The 21,797-nt window shown below is 39.2% G+C and overlaps 2 protein-coding genes across 7 annotated transcripts in view; one reads left to right on the forward strand and one right to left on the reverse strand.

The window, feature by feature from the left end:
- SMARCAD1 (SWI/SNF-related, matrix-associated actin-dependent regulator of chromatin, subfamily a, containing DEAD/H box 1) overlaps positions 1 to 18,787 on the forward strand; it is a 41,650-nt gene extending 22,863 nt beyond the window's left edge. For 2 of the 3 annotated variants that reach the window (XM_008641320.2, XM_017744132.1), the window contains 15 exons: positions 5,649 to 5,851; positions 7,091 to 7,181; positions 8,380 to 8,479; positions 10,054 to 10,113; positions 10,312 to 10,387; positions 10,828 to 10,963; positions 11,990 to 12,127; positions 12,437 to 12,532; positions 12,962 to 13,079; positions 13,320 to 13,441; positions 14,578 to 14,766; positions 15,605 to 15,723; positions 16,624 to 16,806; positions 17,485 to 17,594; positions 17,906 to 18,787. In XM_008641320.2, the coding sequence (XP_008639542.1) occupies positions 5,649 to 5,851; positions 7,091 to 7,181; positions 8,380 to 8,479; positions 10,054 to 10,113; positions 10,312 to 10,387; positions 10,828 to 10,963; positions 11,990 to 12,127; positions 12,437 to 12,532; positions 12,962 to 13,079; positions 13,320 to 13,441; positions 14,578 to 14,766; positions 15,605 to 15,723; positions 16,624 to 16,806; positions 17,485 to 17,594; positions 17,906 to 17,967 (1,803 nt within the window). In that variant the 3' untranslated portion in view covers positions 17,968 to 18,787. The remainder of the gene's footprint in view (positions 1 to 5,648; positions 5,852 to 7,090; positions 7,182 to 8,379; positions 8,480 to 10,053; positions 10,114 to 10,311; positions 10,388 to 10,827; positions 10,964 to 11,989; positions 12,128 to 12,436; positions 12,533 to 12,961; positions 13,080 to 13,319; positions 13,442 to 14,577; positions 14,767 to 15,604; positions 15,724 to 16,623; positions 16,807 to 17,484; positions 17,595 to 17,905) is intronic. The other variant, XM_017744131.1, reaches the window with a different exon arrangement.
- A 1,639-nt stretch (positions 18,788 to 20,426) lies between these two features.
- Positions 20,427 to 21,797, reverse strand: part of HPGDS (hematopoietic prostaglandin D synthase) — a 30,294-nt gene continuing 28,923 nt past the window's right edge. For all 4 annotated transcript variants that reach the window (XM_008641321.2, XM_017744143.1, XM_017744141.1 and 1 more), the window contains exons 5-6: positions 21,447 to 21,545; positions 20,427 to 20,781 (exon numbers count right to left, since the gene is read on the reverse strand). In XM_008641321.2, coding sequence (XP_008639543.1) covers positions 20,617 to 20,781; positions 21,447 to 21,545 — 264 coding nt within the window. In that variant the 3' untranslated portion in view covers positions 20,427 to 20,616. The remainder of the gene's footprint in view (positions 20,782 to 21,446; positions 21,546 to 21,797) is intronic.

A 21,797-nucleotide genomic window follows, 5' to 3' on the forward strand; every position in this document is an offset into this window, starting at 1 on the left:
TCAAAAAAATACAAGGTACAGGTATGCTGCAAAAGAAATCCGTTTTGCCCCAAGCCTTTGGCGTCTCACAGAACATCTGTCGTGCAGCTATTCCTTTCTAAACTTGTTGGATTTTGCCTGAGCTTAATTCTTTGCAGAAGTATTTGCTACAGGGCTCTTCTGCTCTTCTCTGTGTAAAATATTTTACAGTTGAAAAAAAAAAAAAAGCTGCATGGGCCTGTTTGAATTCAAAATTTGTCTTTCATGAAGATTGCTGCTGTCAGCAGCCACATGTTCATGTAGTATTGTGAATACTTGCCCAGAATAGAAGTGATTTGCAGCAGATTTTAGCAGATGTTTTGTATCAGTGTGGCTTTAATTGTTTATAAAGATCCAGTAGCTCAGTAATCCAGTGTTTCTCCCACCAATTAATAAGAGTGGTTAGAATAATGGAGAGAGCTGATTCAGTTACAGCATTAAAGAAATTGGCTTAGTTTTAAGGTCTCTTTTTACTGTAATGGTATCTTGTGTAACACAATGTAAAGCACTACAGGTTGTTACCACTTGTTCATTATTAGAATTGAGGAAGATATTAAGACTCTAAGCCTGAGATTAAAACTAAAGCCTGCTGTTTTGTAAATTGACTGTTTTATTCCAGGAAAACACAAATGAGAATGCCTTTTTTTTTATTCTAGACAATCTTTTTAAGTCGGACTAAGCTATTTTGTTTCCAAGAGGATTTAAATTAATTTCATAAGCTCATAAGGTTAATAAGAACACTTGGAAATACTTATTCTTTGGAGTAGATATTTCAGACAAATGTTTAACTTGATCTAGGAATGTTTAAAATACATAGAAAATAATTCAGCAGACGTGGCTCTCAAAATAAATGGAGAGAGCTGAAATTGTCCTTGCTCACAAAGATTAATTTATATGGCAGTTTAGAAGTGCCTACACTGTAGATTAAGTACATTTTCCAGGAGGGTAGTTTTATCCAGTCTTCAGTGCTGGACACGACTGGCTGGGAGAACCTCCTCTCAAACACCAACTTGCATAAAGAGTACTCGGATATGTCCTTGAGGCTTTATGTGTCTGTCTCCTTGGAGAAGTGAGCAAGGTGTGCAGTGTGCAAGGACTGGTGCCCTCTCTCCAGAGTACGTCGTGTGCATAGGGAAAGTAGTAGGTAACAAAAGAAATTGGGATGTGTTTTCTGAGAGCACCTCTCTCAGTGCTTGTCATATTCACAACCTAAAACTGCACACTGCTTCCTGAGGCAGAGGCTTTGGAAGGGTGGGCCCAGGTGCTTCTGCAAAGCCCAAGCACGGAGCTGAGATATAAGAGGAGGTGTGATGGGCAGATGGGAGATCATGAGGGGCAGCCCTGCACTGCTGGGAATTGGGCATTAGAACACAGGAGGAGCAGATGAGTGGTAGACATACTAAAGGATGGTCAGCAGAAAAGCATGGCTGTGACATCCAGGAGGAGAGGCAGGAATGAGCTCCAAGAGTGTCGTCATCTGTGGAGGGGAAGGTGAAGCAAAGGATCAGACCAAGCTGCAGGACAGGGTGGAGAGAAAAGTTCACGTCCCATTGTCTAGGTCTGCTGTCTTATGTTACATAGATCTTGTGCAAGAGGCACAGCCATGTTTTTCTCTCTCAGTGCAGGCCTGCTCTGTGCTGGCTTTATGCTCTATACCTCCTCTAGACAGACAGGAGGTAGTAAACCAACAGCTGTTAAGAGAGACCTCCTCTCCTGGTGGGTCTTTTCACAGAGTATTAGAAATTCTGAGTTGGAAGGAACCCACAAGGGTATCAAAGCCCAACTCCTGTAGCCTGGCACAGGACAGCCCCATGAACCGTGTGCCTGAGAGCATTGTCCAAGTGCTTCTTGAATTCTGTCAGGCTTGGTACTGTGACCACTTCCATGAGGCTCCTATTCCAGTGCCCAGTCACCTTCTGGGTGAAGAACCTTTTCCTGATACCGAACCTAAACCTCCTCTGACACAGCTTCAGGCCATTCCTTCAGGTCCTGTCCTTGGTCACCACAGAGAAGAGATCAGTGTCTGCCTCTCCAGTTCCCCTTGTGAGGAACTTGTAACTGCAGTGAGGTCCCCCCTCAATCCCCTGTGTTGGCTTTTCACCTCTCTCTCCTGTTTGCTTTGAGGTCCCGGTGATGCCCCACTGGCACACATTGTGGGCCAGCAGACAGCATGGTTTCTTTCCTTGGTGGAAGAACTTCTGGGCACCAATTGCCCTTCGCCCCGTCCTCACTCCTCTAAAATCTTGTTGGTGCTTAATTATATTTTAACAGTGCTCTGTTTTCCAAACTGTGGCATTGACCAGTGTTGGAAACTGCAGCACTCAGCACCATTTCTCAGCAGAGAGGCTGAGAGCACAGTCATGTAAGGGCAGTACCTGCATGGGTTTATTGGTTTTCTCTGTTTTTGTATTTCGAGTTCTTTTACTCAGAGTTCGAATTTAAATGCAGGAGATCAAGAATTCTTGTTCGGACTTAGTTGTTTATTATATCTTATCAGTAATACAGCTGCACAGTGTGTGCCTCTTAGTTGGCAGGGTGGAAAATGGCCATGAGTTCTCACTTCCAAGGTTTTTTGAAGTCTAAATTAACCAATTATGAAATGCTAAGTAATATGTTTTTACTTACAATCCAATTACTAACTTCTCATGTCCTGTGGTGCGGAACTTCTGAACCAATACCATAATCCCTAGATTTATGAAGAAGAAAGAGAAAGAAGACGACATAAATCCACACCCAAAATCCTCCATATTGCAACCTATTATTACCTATATCCTCTAAACCTAATTTTCTACATTTCTGCATATTTCACCCAGTGATATAACTTTTAATTACACAGCAACAGCCTCAGTGTTATCACACAATTTAGGAAGCTTTTCCCCGGGTTTTGGATCGAATACAGCGTGTTTCTGAGGATCACTGCCTCTCAGCACTGAAAGGCTGAAATTCTCAGAACCCAGGGTTCCAACAGGGTTCAGTGTGTGCCAAGGAATGAAGGCAGAGCCAAGACTGGCTCCCAGAGGAGCTCAGCTGGGGTGTTGGGGTCTGGGGTGGTGGTCTGTTCCTTGGCCTGCTGTGTGTGCCCAATGCAATTTCCTGCTGGCTCTGGTAAAAGCTGGAGAGGAACTGGAGAGGGTTTAATGCTGTTCAGCTTCTTATTTTTAAGGTGTATAACTGTTACCTATTTGAATTTCCTTTTAGTGTAAAAATATATGTATCTCTGTGAGATTTGCTGTATCCTCTCATTTTTGTCATTCACAGTATTACTCTGTCACAAAATAAGCTGTCTTGTTTAGCATTTAAAGACTGTGGTTTAAACAATGTCTGTAGAAATTCTTACAGAATACGCACAAGTAAAGCTGATGGAAAGTGTTACATAGAAATGCTGACATAGCACATCACTTCTGGGGGAATGGGAGAACTGAGCTGTCAGTGGTGGATGTATTTCTCCATCATATTCTGTACACTGCAGCAGTATATGAGCTAGGAGATACAGACTCAAGCGAGGGTAGCTCCAGCTTTTTTGTCATCTCATTTTGTTTGGCTGCGCATGTACAAACTGCCACAAAACCCAAACTCCACAACCGCCTTGCACCAAAGCCAGCTGAAGGGAAGCAGCAAATGCATCAGGTTAGAAAAGGAAAACTGCTTAACAGTGCGACTGGAGTTTGTTGATTGAGGCTGAGCCTTTCACCCTTAGGCATTAAAGTGAGAGCCTAGATCATCTTGAAAGTGGTGTAAAGTAAGCCCAAGCAGAATATGCTGGTGTGGCAATTCCAGGTGTGCCGTGGAAGCTCATGGGTTCAGTTTCCATGATGGTCTCACATTTTTGGGCCTCATTTGAAAAAAGGTGAACTTGGGAGGGTGTCAGAACCTCTAGAAAGCAAAGGCCACCCGTGGATCTGCTTTGTGTTCTGAGCAGGGTAACACCCTGTGTTTCACATGCAAACCAGTGGCTGAAGTATTTCTTGTTGCAACTTGGACGTTGATGTTAATGTGCTGACATGAAACAATACCATTTCTTTTAATAACAGATGGCTCAATTCTCCACACCTTTACTTATGGATTACAGGATTTTTATTCATGCCAACCAAAGCTTTAGGCATCAAAACAAATTTTGAATTTTTGTAGACACCTATTAAAAACTGTGTTCTTTTTTATTTCTAAATAGAGGTGTCTATTTAGAAAACTTTGCAGGTGTTGACATGTGCATTTTAGCCTGGTCTAACCTATGAGTGTTGGTAAACTTTCTGGGGTTTGTTTAAAATGGAAAAAACAGAAACAAAACAAACATATCCCCCAACTGTAATTGCCTCACTCCATTTATTTTTTCAATATTTTTCTAATGAAAGCTGTTTTTAAAATTTTATTTTATTGTAAATTCAATCTGGTTACACTCTTCACCGTAACAAAACTTGCTTTTACTCTGCAATGTGGCAAAATTGGTGAGTTGCTTAACACATAATAACTGGATCATATGACTCCTTTTTTATGGAAGGAATTCTTGGAGGATATATGCATATGGAGTCTTGTGGTAAATTTTAACAGCTCCCTGATCTAAAATTCAGAAAACTCTGTGTGAAAATTACCTCTGTTTTAATATAAGAATGGCAAATCCAAAGCATCTTGTATTCTTCAATTCTTTAAAGCCATTAATAAACAAAAAAAGGTATCTGTTCTTTACAGTGAAATAGGGATAACTACTTGTGAAAATACTGTCATTATAAATATTACCCCAGAAACATATTTAGTGGTAGGTTTTACACTTTCTGCAGATGGCACTACATGGAATTCAGGAGAAATTGATGGGCCTGAAGGGCCTGTTTTGACACAGCTTCAGGCTGCTTGGCTCAGACATGTAGAATATTCATACTGAGATGAAGATCTGAAGTTTAGAGGAAGGAAATACAAAGTAACTAGTGTGGACTTGAGGAAGCAAGTGGTAGAAGTAAGGCTTCTCTGTCCTGTCAGTACTTGGTGGCCACAGAAAACCTGGTGTAGTTTTGGGAAACTTCTTATCGTTGGTTTTTTTTTTGTTGTTGTTTTTTTTTTTTTTTTTTTTTTATATGCCTAAGTCTAGTTTGAATGTGCCCTTTGTGGTGGAGTTAGAACTGGAACCAAGTAATGCTGAGCCCCAGACAGACCCATAGTGAAATGTAGTAACCTTCATTATAGGTTCATTTGTTTGCCTTGATGCCTACGTTATGCTTACATCCTACATCTTTAGTATCTAATAGGGTTTGTTTAAAAGGGCATCTTAATGAGAATGAGTGCTTTTTTTTCCTTCCTTTTGGGGTTTTGTTCTGTTAGTGTGCCTGGCCTTCAAAGCTGGCTTTGCACTGTATGTTGCCTCCTGTTGAGGATTTTGAGTTTAAAGTGCCTGCATTTTACATTAGAAACTCTTCAGAGAATTTATCTCTTGCACTGTGGGGAGCTGCAGTGATGACCTTCAGTGTGGATTCACACAGTTTGCAGTGGGCCAGATGTAAGGAGTATTTGAAGTTTTGAGAGAAGATGGAAATGCTGTTGCTGTCTCCTACTTGAATTACTGCCTGCAGCAGCTGTGGATTTTCACTGCAGCACCTTTGCTGCTATTACCACTACTCACAGAATTTTTTTTAATCATTTTGCAGTTTACAAAAATGACAAAGACTACTGGTTTGTCAGAAGATATAGTGTGGAACTGCAAGATACTGCTGAAGGAGAGGGATGTGGTTCTAAAGCTCATGAATAAATGTGAAGACATTTCCAATAAACTGACAAAACAGGTAACCAGGATTACTGGAGATGGAGGATGTGGATGGAACATAGAGCAACCCTCCATTCTGAATCGCAGGTATCTCTCATTTTTATGCTTTATAAGGGTGTTGGACAATGAGGTGTACTTGAAGACTGGGATTTTCAAAAATGTAGTTTCTGAAAGTAGAGTTGCAGATTTTTCATACTTAGCTCTCAGTGAGCTAAACAGTGATGTGCAACACTTGCGAGAATCTAACAGATTTTTTAAGTGTATCAGGAAAGCTGGTGAGCAGGATAAGAACATAAATTATAACAGTGTTTTATTTCCTGCAGTTTCTGGTGAATGTAACAGCCAACCTTAAGCAATGGAATCATGAGTTGTCAACTTATTTCAAATAAAAGTCCAAACAAACTTGCTTCTGTAACAGGGGACAGATTTCAAATGGGATTAGATTTCAAAGATGCTAAATTGGAACAAATCTGAGCAAACTGGGAAGGTTTATCAGCTGGATGAAAGACCTTGGTCAGGAAGTTCAGATGTGCAAAGTAATCTGAAACTCTGTATCCAGTGGGAGTAGCAGCAGGGATGTGTTGTGGGCGAGGATTTATTTCAAAATTGGAAAGGTTCTCCAAATAGATTTTAGGAGTAAAGAGAGAGCTTAGGAGGAATGGAAATGGATATGGATATGGATATGGTGGAGGGCATTATCCTAACGGTTAGGAAGCATAGGCTTGTACTGGGATTGGCCAAAGTAGCAGCTTGAATTAGAGTTGGGTGTTGTTACAAGTAAACAGCAAAAGGATTCTCATGTATGTGAGAATAAAACCTGGGAGGAAGCAAGAAGTCTTTGGAGGAAGAACGTCAGTGACATTTCTTCTTTGGAAAAAGTGCTGGACTGGGTGACGCGCTGTTGAGTGTGCTTTGTGTGTTGTATGTTTAGGTTTGGGTTTTTCTTTGGTGCTGACACAAACAGTAATTGTACAACAGAGCAAAATTAGGAATGCAGCTGCAAAATGCCACTTAATTCATGGTGTATTTTAAAAAAGAGTGATTCTGTAGCTGCTTTTATCTGGTTGTGTATCACTGATTGTAGAAGAAAAGTATTTCTTGTGTTACTCACTTTGATCATTTTAGGTCTATGAAAATGCAAGCAACTCAGTTTGTGTACAGGTGACTGATTAATAAAGTTTGTGGTTTTCATTACACAAGGAGATCTGGAGGGCATTAAAATAAAGGCAATGTTAAACTTGCCATTCGGTGATTACCATAAGTGTAAAGTTGTGTTTCATGGAGAAACAAATAAAAGGTGGTAATAAGCTTGACTATTTTTAACAGTTTGAAACTGAAGCCATATCAGAAGATTGGTTTGAATTGGTTAGCACTGCTGTATAAACACGGATTGAATGGCATCTTGGCTGATGAAATGGTGAGTGTCAAACGGCTTATTTAAGAATGATTAAAATTTTGCAAAAAAGACTTTGTTAAATCCTTGCCTAGAAACCTAAAGCAGATTATAAGTAATCTTAAATTGCAAATAGTTCTCCAAGATCTTAGAAGCTGCTGAACTCCTTCTTTCCATTTGAAAATCAAAAGTAGCCTAAAATTTGTGGACACTGACAATTACAAGTCACATGGTGTCTTCTGATGCAGTGGAGCCAGTTTCTACCACAACAGGTTGTTTTCAAACCATGGATTTTAACAGCTCCTGGCCCCAAAATAAAATTCATTCTACTTGTCCAGCATTTAGTGTAGTGAGCACCTGTTTTCTCCATTTCTCCATCAGTTTCAAAACAGGCAGATAATAATACAGGAAAAATTAAATGGGTAGAAACATTCAGTGCTTCTCCAGAAGCAGCATTTCCACCATCTCTTTTCATGACACTCCCCATCAACTTTGAGCTAAGAGAGAGACAAGCTTATGGGTTTGAGGTTTTGTTGAGTGCTGACACCACCCATAGTTGTACAACAGAAAAATCTTAGTGATGCAGCTGCTGAATTTGTGGTCTGTTGTTTTAATCCTGGCTGCTGTTCATCTTCTCATGAACCATGAATGAAAGCATTGGTTTGCCTTGCTATGAGTTAGGCAGTGTTTCTCAACTTCTCTATGTTTCATGTTAGTAAGAATGTGTGTGTTCTGTGGTAGATACACGAAATTTTTAAATTCATGATGTAGAAAACAGGAAGAGTGCGTGTTGGTGGAAATGTAGGCTTATCTTAAATCTGATTTGCATATTAAATTCTACTTCAGAAATAGCTGGAATATCCTTTGTACAACTGGCTCAAATGGAAATAAATGTTTAGTTTCCAAGTAATCATTTTTGTGCACCATTGGTTCAGGAAGGTACGTTTTTGACCATGATTTGAGGGATGATATTGAACTAAAATGAAAAACTTCATAAATGGAAAAGATGAATCCTTGTTCAAATATTGAGCTGAAATGATAATGAAGTTTGACTGAGGTTCTACTTAAGAAGGAATTGTCTTCTCTAAAATTAGCTAAACAGAACAAATTTTCATATCAAAGTTCTAATATTTATTGGGCCTTCACTACACTGTAGCTGTCTTATGCGTACAAAACACTTTTATGTCCTACAGATTGTGTAAATGGATTTGTTTTCTCTTAGGGCTTAGGAAAAACAATTCAAGCTATTGCATTTCTGGCTTATCTCTACCAAGAGGGCAATAGAGGTCCCCATTTGATAGTTGTGCCAGCTTCAACGTTGGGTAAGTTACAAGCTTCAAAAATATTTTTGTTAGAAAAAAACCCCAGACCAATCATGGACATACTGTAAAGCAAATATAATTTAATGAAGGAAAACTTGTTTTTTTATGGTGGTACTCAACTCCTTAGGTGATCTGAATTGGAATGCAGACCATACTGCAGGCATGCTTGTTCTGAATTAATTAGATTTAGCATGGAACTTTTTTAGATGATCTGTATGCTTCGAAAAAAATAAAGCTGCTTGTTACAGTTTGAACTTGTGTAGCCAAGTAATCTCTTTACTTACTGAATGTTGGCTGAACTTCCTAGTCTTCAGGCTGTGCTTAGGGTTAGGTTTCATGACATTTTAAACATTCACTGTCTTTTTTCCTCTTTACTGCGCAGCATCTGTCAAAGCAGATGAAAATCCCAAAATGATGAGGCTGTCTGTCTTCTAGTTGTGTGTTCTCATTGTTTTATGGCCTCAGTTGAAAGTAGGAAGAGTATGGTGGAATGAAATGTCAGCAAAGTTGATGAAGTTGAGTAGAAAATGGTTCTTGATGGAGTTAAATTTGGATATTTTTGAATGAAAGGAGAAAGTAACAAGTTGAATTTAGAAAGTAAATCTGCTTTTAATATAAAATACTTACTTGGGCTTCAGAAATTTCTCTTGACACATCAGAAGAGTTTCCAGTTGTTCAACTTAAGTTTGAAATCTCCATTTTTAGTGTGTTTTCAAACGCCACTGGAGCTCCCTTTTTAAAAACAACTCTTAATAATGCATATATTACTTAAAACCTGAGGTGTACTAAGTATGTGAACGAAGGTGCTTTTCCTGAAGTCAGTCTTAGAGTCCGAACTGTAGTGGCTGGTTGCCAATGCCTGGGCAGTGCAGTCTACTGGCAGCTTTCCTGACGCTTTTCTGGAGGCGTCTCCTCAGCCCTGATTTGGGTCCAGCCCATTCCCAAGTGGCATTTAGCAGGGTCTCCCTTCTGCTGCGGTTGGGGGTCAGCAGTTGTGTTGGCTGTCAAGCAGCTTCCCCTTGAGCACAGTAATGTTGCCTGTGGCCACTGTGCTGCTGCGCACCTGGAGCTGCACACCCTGCTGGTCAGGCTCCCCTGCCTGCTCCCAGAGGCACCGTCTCTCCTGATGACATACTTCTGGAGGCAAGTACTGGCAGATGAAGTGATGTGCTTTCTGAGGAATTAACTGTCTAGGGAGGAAATCGAGTTGCAAAGTTAAACATTGTATTTATTTCACAGATGGTTACAGAGTGTGCAAGACCTGTTTCTTTAGGGGTTTAAAGTGCAAGCTGGTTAAGAGTTAGCAAAAGGTGGTTACAGAGTGTGCAAGACCTGTTTTCTTTAGGGATTTAAAGTGCAAGCTGGTTAAGAGTTAGCAAAAGCCCAGTTGGGGTTGGTTCAGTTTCTTACGTATTATCGGTTTTCCAGTTTAAAGACAGAGTGTTTCTTAACCTTCAGGAGAATTTAAAGGGATTTGCATTGAAATCAGATGTTTGGTTTAATGCTGAGGTGTGAAACTTTAAGACATAATAAAGTATAAATGACTTGGGTTTTGTTTTAATGTTGTCTTACAGATAACTGGATAAGAGAAGTTCATCTGTGGTGTCCTGAACTGAATGTCCTTTTTTATTATGGTGAGGAATCCATTTAAGAAATGAATCCAGTAATACAATTGCTTGTGCGGTCAGTCTAAGAAAAGCTGAATTGCTCATGAAAGTGTTGTTTTAAGACAGTTGTTTAAGTACACAGATTTATTGATGAGTGCATCTTTAATTGTTGCATGTATATAAATATATGTAATTTTACTCATTTTATGTTTTGTCCTTCTGAAGGATCCCAAGAAGACAGGAAACATCTCAGGGTGGACATTCATAATAAAGTTGTTGATTTCAATGTGATTGTGACTACGTAAGTACAGTAAAAAAAACTACAGAGTTTTAGTGAGGTCCTGCTGACCTCTAGTGGTACAAGAAACCAGACAGTTCTAGGAGTTGGGTTTCAGGTAATAGTTAACTAGGGTTTTATTATTGTGTAAGAGATACTGTGTCATAGGTGTTACAGATATGTGTCTGTCAGCATGTATAGATAATATTACATTGTAATAGGCTTTAGCAGATTTTTAGAAAGTGTTACTGAGTGCATTCGCTCATCAAGTAAACTGTAATCATTTGCCAGTAATAAACTGTGTTATGGTTGGTTACTTCAGTCAAGTAAACCAGGCAGTTTTACTGCCCCTCATGCACTCTCTCCATAACTCTTAACAATATTAGAGAATTTAATTTGATTACAGTAACAGTACATTCATTTTCAGAGAGGGACTAAATGCAAGTGATATTTGTCGCTGACAGGTACAACTCTGCAATCAGCAGCTCAGATGATCGAGGACTGTTCCGCAGGCTGAAGCTTAACTATGCAATTTTTGATGAAGGTCATATGCTCAAGAACATGAGCTCTGTCCGCTACCAGCACCTCATGACAATTAATGTAAGAGGTTTTGTTTTTGCTGGGTTAGAGGGGACAGCTCCTGGGTTTTCTGTTTTGTAGTTACAAGCAGGGGGAAAATAGAATATTAACTGTAAAGTTCATATACATATAATTTTAGAGAAACTGCAGTATGCAAGTGGATTTAAGTGTTGGTGTGGTCTAAGGAGTGGCTCCTGCACTGTGAACTCTTGCAGGGAGATAAGCTCCCAAAGAAATGTAATAAATTTCCTGCAGCATCATTTCAATGATGGTAGTGCTTGAGTTTCAGTGTTCAGCAGATTCCCAGTTATATCCCGTAGTAGTAAAGATTTTAAAGATGCTACTTTTTTTGGTTACTTGTGCTGAACCATTGTAGTATTTCAGGACCTGCTCTAATAGAGCTCTGCGAGAAGAGCTGGCTGGAAAATACTTTTTCTTGTGGCTTGCAGCCTGAGTCAGCAGACTCTTGCAAAAGATTTGAGTACAGCTCTTTCTCTGAATATTACGATCTAGCACTGTAGTATTCATACAATAATAATAAACTTAAGATCACTTACTGAAACTTATTTTTCAAAATTTTTCATCAAAAGCATTTTTAAAGAGCTGATCTTTAAGCAATGAAACCTGCTTGTACTTGAAATTCAAAACTTGTGCATAAGTACTGTATGACATTAGAGAACTTGATATGGGTGCAACAACTAACAGTCATTAAGAGGAAGAAAAAAGCCCAAACAACAAAAAAAACCCCAACAACAACAACCAAAACAAAGCCCAGACAGAACAATCGAGAAAAAGCCTAATAGATCCAGGAATGTTTTTTTTAATTGTCTTAAATTGGTGCACAGTTACCCACAGTTCTGTAAACAGTTTTGTTCACTTAACAGGGAAATTACTCCATGAGTTCCAAATATGTAATAAGTTTAAATAGTTATAATTTAAACTAAGCTTATTTTCTCACTTCTCCATAGCTGTGGTTTTTTTGCCAATAATAGTTTTTAGTCTGTTTGATGAATGTTTCTCGCTGCTCTTTCCACTTTGGACAAACAGGCCAAGAATCGCTTGCTGCTAACAGGGACTCCGGTTCAAAATAATTTGTTGGAATTGATGTCCCTCTTGAACTTTGTCATGCCTCACATGTTCAGCAGTAGCACAAGTGAAATTCGAAGGATGTTCTCCTCAAAAACAGTGAGTATTGTGAATTCTCTTATTGAAAATAACTTCTTTTCTTTTTGCTGGAAGATTGCTGTTGCTGCATAACTTCTGTTTTATTGGTATCTTACGGAAACAGGTAATGTGACTTTGAAAATCTAGAAAATGAAAAAATTGAATAAACCATCTAAATTAAAATATCTTGTAACAGGATATCTTGGAATACTAATGGTCAGGTCAAATATGTCTGTTTTGGCTGGGGTTTTCAAGTTAGAGAAATTAAGGTGGTGGTGTTGCAGCTGAAAGCTTAACACTTGAATTGAATTCTTTCAATGTTTTCCTTAGAAGAGTGCTGAAGAACAAAGCATATATGAGAAGGAGAGAATAGCACATGCAAAGCAGATAATAAAACCATTCATCTTGAGAAGAGTAAAAGATGAGGTAACATTTTATCTTTAAAATGATGGGTTTGTGTTATCAAAAAGCCTGATAATATTTGAGACCAATCTTTGAGTATAATATGAGGTGAAATTACTTACTGATCTTAAAAAAACGTTAATGGGTGCTTGCAGACTTCAGTGGTCTGAAGAGGGTAACTCTGATTAGCAGGGGAGTAGATTCCAGGCATTGCATATAATATTATTTCATGCAGTTCTGGAGTGTGCAGACCATATTACTTGGTGGGGAGGTTGATGTATAATCCAAGTCAAGATGGGAGTTGAATTGCTAACCGAGTTAGTGAAGTTGCAAGCAGTGAAAGGAGCTGGGATGAGGAGAATGAACAGAGTGTCTTAACAGCTGTGAGACGGTGCAGAATTACTGATGATTCAAAACAGTACAGGTTTTATCTGGTATCATTTTTTTTGTTAGGTCCTTAAACAACTACCTCCCAAAAAAGATCTCATTGAACTTTGTGCCATGTCTGAGAAACAGGAACAACTGTACTTTGCTCTCTTAAACAAGCTCAAGAAAACTATTAACAGTAATGGTATGTAAGGGCTGCGTTTCCTTTTTGTGGATTTTTTTCATGCTGAGATGTGTTGAATGTGACTACAAAGTCTTTGCTTTGTAGAAATGTCTAATGCTCATACACTGTCTATATCCCTTCTATGAATTTTTCTGAAGTTCAGGTAATAGGTGAATTTTCAAACTGAGTTCTTGCAAATAAAGCTCTGCTGAGAGATAGTTATTTTCAGTAGTAGTACAAAGATTCCTTCTTTGTTTACAGAGAAAAACTCTGATATGGGAAATGCAATGATGCAACTTAGAAAAATGGCCAATCACCCCCTTTTGCATCGTCAGTATTACACAAATGACAAACTCAGGACAATGTCCACACTTATGCTCAAGGTAAGAGGATGAGATTCAGAAGCGATCCTTCATTTCTCAGAATTTCTAATGCAAACTTGTTTCTTTGTTTGTTTGTTTTCTTGTCAGACTTCTGGTGAAAAGTGTGTCTTTGCCAAACTTAATTCATTGTTGCTACTTTTTATTCCTCTTCATCTATCCAGTGCTCTAATCAATCCCTGTATGTATTTAAAGCTGATTTTTGTATCATTAGAACGGAGAGAACAGTTGTGGGTCTGGAGTCATCTCCTTTTCATTAGCTCCCCCTTAGCACCTCTTCCCTCCACCCCAAAATTTAAAGCCAAAGTGTTTATGGAAAAAATCTTAGGTAGGCACTTGAGTTTAGTAGCTTTCTGAGTAGCAAGAAATCTAGATTGTACAGAACTAAAATAGGGAAGGCATAAAAGTATTGATCTGATAAGGATTTTTTTTTTTTTTTTTTGTGATTTGTCTGGGGTTAATGCCTGAGGAGCTTGGGGAAAATTGTTGCTTCTTTCTAAAATAGAAAAAAAAAAAATCTGTGTGCAGCAGGTGCTCTAAAAAAGTTGGAGCTGGCTTTGAGTAGTCTTCAGCTTTGTTTTAAAATTAAGACAGACAAGGTTGGGGAGAAGCAAGAAGTGACCCAGTGGTTTATGAAGGATTTTTGTCCCTTTTTGTTACCACTTATACCATCATACTCTCCAGATGTGGCTTTTTTTTCCTCTTTCTTCCAGGCATGGCATCCCTCTACCCACCCTACATCTTGGGCTGGGCTTCCCATGTCTTCTGCCATCTACCCAAAGATTGGACCTCCCTTTTAGGCAATGTGTCTTCAGGGGAAGAGGTCTGATAAAAGGGTAAAAGGTCTTAGGGCTTGATGGGAAGTAGGTAATTGCTATGGAGGTTGAGCATATCCTTCTTAAGTTTTTGGCAGTACAAGTGCTTGTGAAAGCTAAACTGTGAAGTAATTATCCTCTCCTATAAACGTGAAGCTGAGAGTTCATCTTCTGTTGCTTGCGTGAGCCATGCTCTAGCATTTGTCCATGTCTAGGAGTGTTACTTTTTTTTCAGAGATTATGGATGTTACTGTGTGGTGGCTTTGTTTTTAGTTCTCTGGTGAGATTGTGTATTGCATTATTTCCCTTCATTTTTGCTAATAGGAACCCACACATTGTGATGCTAACCCTGACCTTATCTTTGAAGATATGACAGTAATGACAGATTTTGAGCTGCATGTGCTTTGTAAGCAATATTCTCACATCAGTGACTTCACGTTAGACATGGATCAGATCCTGGATTCTGGAAAGTTTAGAGCACTGGAACGCATTCTCTCCGACCTTAAAGAGAAGGTATTGCAGATGGCTGAAGCTTTTTCCTGACTAAAGAGTGGCTCTAAATAACTGGTTAATATCTGCCAGCTCTCTATGCAACCCAGTTGCTTTGCTGTGGAGTATTACAACGTAATTTGCAAAGCAACACTTACAACTTTTAATGTGCAGCCCTGAGTATGCACATCACTTTAGAGACCGCTGAAATAAACTTTCCCAGTTTTCCAAGTTTCAGAATATTCAGCCCAGGTTAACTACTTTATCAGTATATGGGGATTTGCATCATTTTCACACCTCAGGGACTTGGACCTTCTCTTGGCAATTGAATAAGATTGTATTATGTTAGAATAATGTAAAGGCTAGTGGAAGGGTAAGAAGAGGCCCCATGCTTTAAGTCCTGCCCTGAGATTCAAGCAGGTTTATTTTACAAAAAAACATGTGCTGTAATGTTTCAGAGTATCCTGAATTTGCACATGTGGGTGCTGTGTATATGATTATTTCAGACAAAACAGGGCTACTCTCTATATTAAATTGAAATATTTCATGTTTTGAATGAAAATAGTTTGATGTTTCTGGATGGAGTAATGGGTCATTTATGCATTTGAAATGTCATTTGCTTGAGTCACGAAGGTACAAAGTAATTAAAATATTACTGCAATGACAGTGAGTTAATGCAGCAGAAAGACTGGATATGGAATCTTTACTGAAAGTCAATCTGGACTTGATGAATTTCAGCTTAGTCTTTGATTTTGGAAAATGGATTCAGTGAAAGTAAAAATCGGATATTTGCACCGATAAAGAATTTCTGTAGTTGATAGTTGACATGTTTTACATTTTTGCTTTGCTTTGTCTTTTCTAGGGTGACAGAGTTGTGTTGTTTAGCCAGTTCACTATGATGCTGGACATCTTGGAAGTTTTCCTAAAACACTGGCAACACAGATACATTAGGCTGGATGGAAAAACGCAGATTTCTGAGCGGTATGTGACTCTTGCCAAAAATGAGAGAGAGAAAGTGAATGTGTTGGAGAAGGGGAGGTGACTTCAGACCTTTACCTTTGTTTTTCAATGTATAAAAGTCTGTGGCTGCTGGACATTGTCTATGGAAGGCGTTTAATGTTGAATTTCAGATCACCTTAGGAAGAGTAAGGCTGAAAGATGGGGTTTAGATGGTGGGGTTACAGTCTTGGCCATGGAAATCAGCCATCTTCAGCAGTTCCTGATGTGTTTCGTTCGCGTGTCAACATGCCATAATTGCTGTAGCTATTCCTTGCAAGTAGAGTGTATCTCTTTTACAATAGGCAGATAAACCCTTTTGTTTCTCTAGGACAAACCATTCTGCCTGTCTCTGTAGCTGAAAACGTTGCAGTGCTTTTCTTGTGTTTGAGCTATGCTGGTTTCTGTCTCAAGAATTTTTGAAGATTTTTTTGGATGCTTTTTCCTTCATTTCAAAAAACTGTCATTCTTGCTGTGGTGTTACTTCCCATGTAGAGCTGATGTCTGTTCCTGCCTTTGTATGTGCAGTTGGTACAGAAGACAGTCATGAAGTGAAATTAATCCCCCACCTCCCCATTTGTTTCATGTACTTCAGTCTTCCCTCGTCCTCCAGCTGGCTCTTTTGTGTTCTGTGATCATCAAAAATCTTTTTCTGAGCCTCTTTTCATTCTTTGCTATCCATCTGTCTGTCACTCAGTATGTTTCTCTGCTCACTGCAGAGGACTGTTGGTACCCTTTTTCCTGCTGCATAACATCTGGACTTGGAGCTGCTGTGCAGTGCCTCTGTCCTCTCTTCCAAAAGATCATCCCAACTTCTGTATTCAGCTCTGGAGCCAGTGTGGTATTTTTTCCAAGGCCTGATTCATGGTGTCTTATGTTCTGCAGGATACATCTGATAGATGAGTTCAATACAGATATGGGTATATTTGTATTCCTTCTGTCAACCAAAGCTGGTGGCTTGGGCATTAATCTGACCTCGGCCAATGTTGTTATCCTTCATGACATTGACTGCAACCCTTACAACGATAAGCAAGCAGAAGACCGGTGCCACCGAGTAGGTCAGACACGGTAAGACTTCTTTTAATTATAATGCTTGGGTTTTCTTGGAGGCAAGCTCTCAAAGGAGACTAAAAGGACAGTATTTATGGTTGAAAATTTTAAGCAGAGACTTGTGTAAACCAGCTCTGGGTTGTGTGGGAGCTAGGAACTGTAATTGTCTTAGTCCATGTTGCTGCCAGAACAAACCTTTATTTACACTCTCCTCCTTTTTCTAGTTCACTACAACTCTCAAATTCTCTATAATTCTCAAATTTCTGGTGCTGGGAACTATTCCATGGTAGATCTGAAGTCTTTGGGACTGCCTGGCCAAGCTGTTTGTTCTCTTCAGGAGACTTCTAAGCTTTTAAGTGCCACCCTATCATAAGGAGTGAAACCATAGAATGTGTTTAATTTCAACTGTATTCAACTCTAACATGGAATTAGGGGGAATTTGACTTGTTTATATTAACAGAGATTTTTGTGCCTGTCAGACATTTGCAGTGGCCGGGAGTGCAGGAGAAAACATGTTTTCTGGCAATACAGAGCACAGGTATTCCAGAGAAAAACCTAGATGCTCTTTGTATTGCCCTCTCATTCATTTCCTTATTCTCGCTTTAAACCCCAGCCAGCTGAGCAAAGACATAACATCCTTCCCTTTTGCACTAGTCTGAACTATAAAATGATTTTTTCCGATTTTGTGGTTTTCAGAGAAGTACAAGTCATAAAGCTCATCAGTAAGGGGACTATTGAAGAAACCATGCTCAAAATCAGCCAACAGAAATTGAAGTTAGAGCAAGATATGACTGCAGCAGAATCAGGTAGGTGTCTTGCACATAATGATGTCCACTTAAGTAAATTAAAGCTGCTGCAAGGTGTTGCTCTGAAAAAAAGGAGATTCTTGATGCAGACAAGCCTTTTGTTTTTTGGGGTCTTTTTATGTTAAACTAGAAAGATGTATTTTTGCTGATTATTCTTTGATTTGACTGGAAGTGCCCTCTGAGTCTGACCCAGAAATCAGTGACCCAGTCCTACAAGCAGAGGATTTTTTTTACAGTTTGGGGGACGTAGGCTTTTATCTGTTTATGTGAAATATTTTAAGCTGTACTAATGCTTGTTTTTTATTCCTCAGGAGAAGAAGGAACCATTCCAGCAGATATAGCCACACTATTAAAAGCTTCAATGGGTCTCTAAAATGTAAATATGTTGTGAACTTCAAGGAAGAAAGGTGACAATGTACCCCAAGGACTCTTACATTACTGTTGACCAGGAGTTTTATGAACGTTTATAACTTTTTGTAGTTTCTTTATTGTATTGCTCATGATATTGAAAATTTCTAACACCAATAGCATTCTTTTGATGCTTAAAAGCATAAATGGCCCAAATGTGCCAACATCAGATGCTGAATAAAGCTTTTACAGATCACTTTTAAAAATGGGGACCTAAGTAGTAATTGTTTTAACAAATCTGCTACTGCTTAAGACTTGTCAGTATTTTTGTAATTATTTCTACCTCCAAATATATATATATATATATATAAATATATATATATAAACTGTCTGTTTCACTGGATTCCGCGTGTAGATTTTTTTTATATGTGCCTTATTTGACAATGCTTGAGTCTGTTTCTGCTTGTTTTGGTTCATTTGATGTTCCGTACTGGTTTTGTATCGACTTGTTCAAATAAAATTCCATAGATTGACAAAATGTTTTCATGGTTGTGGTGATTTGGGGCAGGTGAGGGGATGGTAATGTGCAAGTTACAAATCAAATAGGCAGCTTTCAAGCCAGCTGGAGTGTTCCAATTGATCTGACTCGGCTTTGTCAATATTAGTAGTTAATTACCAGTGTGTCATTATACTCTAATTACAGTGGTTTGAGGATATTGATTGTAAAAACAGAACTCCTGCCAAATGGTTTGGTCAAGTCTGTTGGTGTTTTGGTAAACTGTACATGATTTCTGCGAATTCAAAATGGATGGGAAATAAAAGCTTTTCCAAAACTTGTTTTCCAAGTGTGGACTAGACTGCTTGGCTTTTCCTAGAAGTATTCTGTGGCTGTGCTGTCTGTTCCAAAACGCACATCTGTAATAAGGTGAGGCTATACTGTACTGTTTGAGAAGGGATATGGGTAAGAATCAGTTTGTCTGCCATGCTTCTTTAATTCCACTGGTTCTGCTGGACTAAACAGAGGGATTTAACGGAGAACCACAGGTGTTTAATGCTACAGCTAATTAGATTGTGTGTATCTGTTAAGTGTGACGCTAACCCAACTCTTACCCCATTGTATCTTCGTGTCCTCACCTGCTTCGTTCAAATGTGGGTTGAAACAAGATCCCTGCCCTTCAGGGTGGGTTGTGTGGTGGTGTGGATGTGTATGGGATCAGTTAATGTAGTTTGGTGGAGCAGTGGTTACTCCTCAGACAATCACATCTGTAGACCCCTGGGGTCAATGTCTGTCTTTAGGTGCTGTGAAGCTCATGTGTGTTTTGGCATTTTTTCCTTGTAACTGTTTCTGCCCTTTTTAGCTGGGGCTCTCAAGGGATCCCAGAGTCACCATCCTTGGAGATAACCAAAAACTAACTGGATGCAGTCTAGGCAGCTGGGTCTAGGTAGGTGGCGTTGTGTGAGCATGGACTTGGACTAGATGACCTCCAGAGGTCCCTCAGCTTTTCTATGGTTCTGTTTTTCTGGTTGGGAAAGATGTACAGAAGGGAAAAAACACAAAGCCACTCTCTCTGAAGTCAGTTGCTGAAGAAGAGAGGAGTGTGGGAGCTAAAGAAGGAAAAATGTGTGAAGAGCCAGAACAAAGCGTGCAAGGAGTTGCAAAGCAGGTGAAGATTGGAATGAGTAAAGGTTGGTGCTTTCTGTTCTGACAGTACCTGACTTGTCTCTCTCAGGCGTTGTTTGGTGTCACTCATGATTCAATGAAATAATACCAAAGGTAGGAGGGAAAAGCAAGTGTGAAGGGAACTACTTTCCCAGCAGTGGCCATTTCCAGCCCAGAGTGTTCCCAAGTTTGTTGTGGTTTATCTGCTTACACCACACAGCAGAGACCTCTCACAGGCACTTGTCTCCCCTTGAGTTTCTGTAAACCACTTGCCTCGACAAGCCATCCACATTGCCAGGATTTCCACCTGCCTTCTCTCTGGTCCTGGAAGAACAAACCCTTCATTTGTCCTGAACCTGGTTGCCACCACCAGCCCCCAGTTTGTGTCTCCTGCTTACTGGCAGAGATACTGAGCTGTTGAATGTTTTTGCAGCTGGTGCATTTATGGAGAACTGGTGCTGGTGTGGGCACCAGCTTTGTGCAACTGCTTTTTGGGTTGTTCTGGAAGTTTCTGTTTGGGTTTCTTTCAGGGGCACAGCATCAACCTCAAGCTTCTCAAGCACTTTTTTCAGGCCCTTGAATTTTATTGACTAAGTGGGTCATTTTTTTTTTTTCTATATTTTTTTTTGCTTAGCGTCCCACACGTTTGCCCTCTCTATTTAACTTGCTTTCCTCCAGATTGAAAGACTGAAATAGGCAAAATGTTGAGATTGCACCTCTTCAGGAAGATTTGTTCACCTTTTATCCCTTTGAGAGTGCACAAAATATTCATCGGTTTGATCAATCATTGTGTTAGTAGAGGGGGAATGTGATTGAAACCACACTTCTGTGAATCAATATTTATTACTCAACTAAATCAGTATTTTAGATTCTCTTGAAGTGAATACAAGTGGTAGATTTTGATTTGATACAGCATAGCCATCTGAAATTAATATAAATGATTCTGAAGTTAATAACTTAGGATGTTTATCATATTGAAAACTGAACATGCATTTGTTTTTCTGAACAACTGGTCTACATTACACTCTTTGGCCTTTTCTGAATCCAGGCTGCAATAGCCGGAAGTGCTTGCACTCTCTCCCTGAGAGCCAAAAGCCTGGGGTATTTGTCTGCCAGGTCAGGTTTACAGGACAGAAGTGTCGTACTGCACACATCCCAGTAGAAATCAGCCCATGTTACCTAGTGGAAATAGGAGAAAAAGCAGTAAATTTTAGTTGGTAATCTCAAAAGCCAGGACTACTAATATTCTCTAAAAAACTGTGAATTTATCTGTTTTGTTTAACTTGTCATCTTGGGTATTTTTTTTAAGCCTGTTACTACAGGGCTAATTGTTAGGTTGCAATGCAAAGCCTGACTTCAGTAAATATTGGTTAAAATAAAGCCCTTGGTACAAATATTAATTGTATTACAATATTAGTCTTTACTGCTGAAACTGTGCTGCAGAAAAGTGCTTAAAACAGTTTGGGGTAAAAAAGGGTACTATGTTTTCATAGAAGTTTTTTTTATGTTGCCTTATAAGTCAGTGATGATAAGCAGAGTTCTGTGTAGTCATGGATTTGTTTTCACAAGTTCAAAGGCATTTAAAATGTTTTGTGTCAACATACTTTTGAACTGCTTTAGAAAATGCAGATCCTAGTCCTGGTTTGCCTCACTTCTAATATTGTGGAAAACAATTTCCACTTTGCAGTTGAGTGACCAATTGTGTATTGGTAAGAACAAAAGAGTTAAATGTGGGGGGAGAGTTGCTTCATGGCCTGACATGAAACCCAGAAATTCACCAATAGTCAATTACTTTATTTTTCTGGCAACCTGATTGGAATGGGAGAAACAAGAATTATACTTACAGAATTCCCTACCAGCCACTTTTTATCCCCTAAGAAGGCATCCAAATCTTTCAGTAGCTCAGGTGCTTTGTTGGTGAGAATATCATCAAATGCTTTTTTCTGGGGGAAGAAACAAACACAGAAATTCTCACCAATGTGTAAGCAGTCAGCAAAATTGAATTTTTGGGGTTTTCTCATTTAAGAATGTCATGGGTTAGCAAGCATAGTCTCGGAAGTGATATTCTGCAAAGGTGTGCTTACAGCTCCTCTATGACCTGACAGAACCCATCAGCTGGCCAGTTTGAATATGGACAATTTTTTAAGCCACTTAAAGTTGTGACCGCCTCTGTGATCCACACTTAAGAACAGACA

Source organism: Corvus brachyrhynchos, unplaced genomic scaffold (assembly GCF_000691975.1).
Source record: "Corvus brachyrhynchos isolate BGI_N302 unplaced genomic scaffold, ASM69197v1 scaffold229, whole genome shotgun sequence".
NCBI classification, from domain to species: domain Eukaryota; kingdom Metazoa; phylum Chordata; class Aves; order Passeriformes; family Corvidae; genus Corvus; species Corvus brachyrhynchos.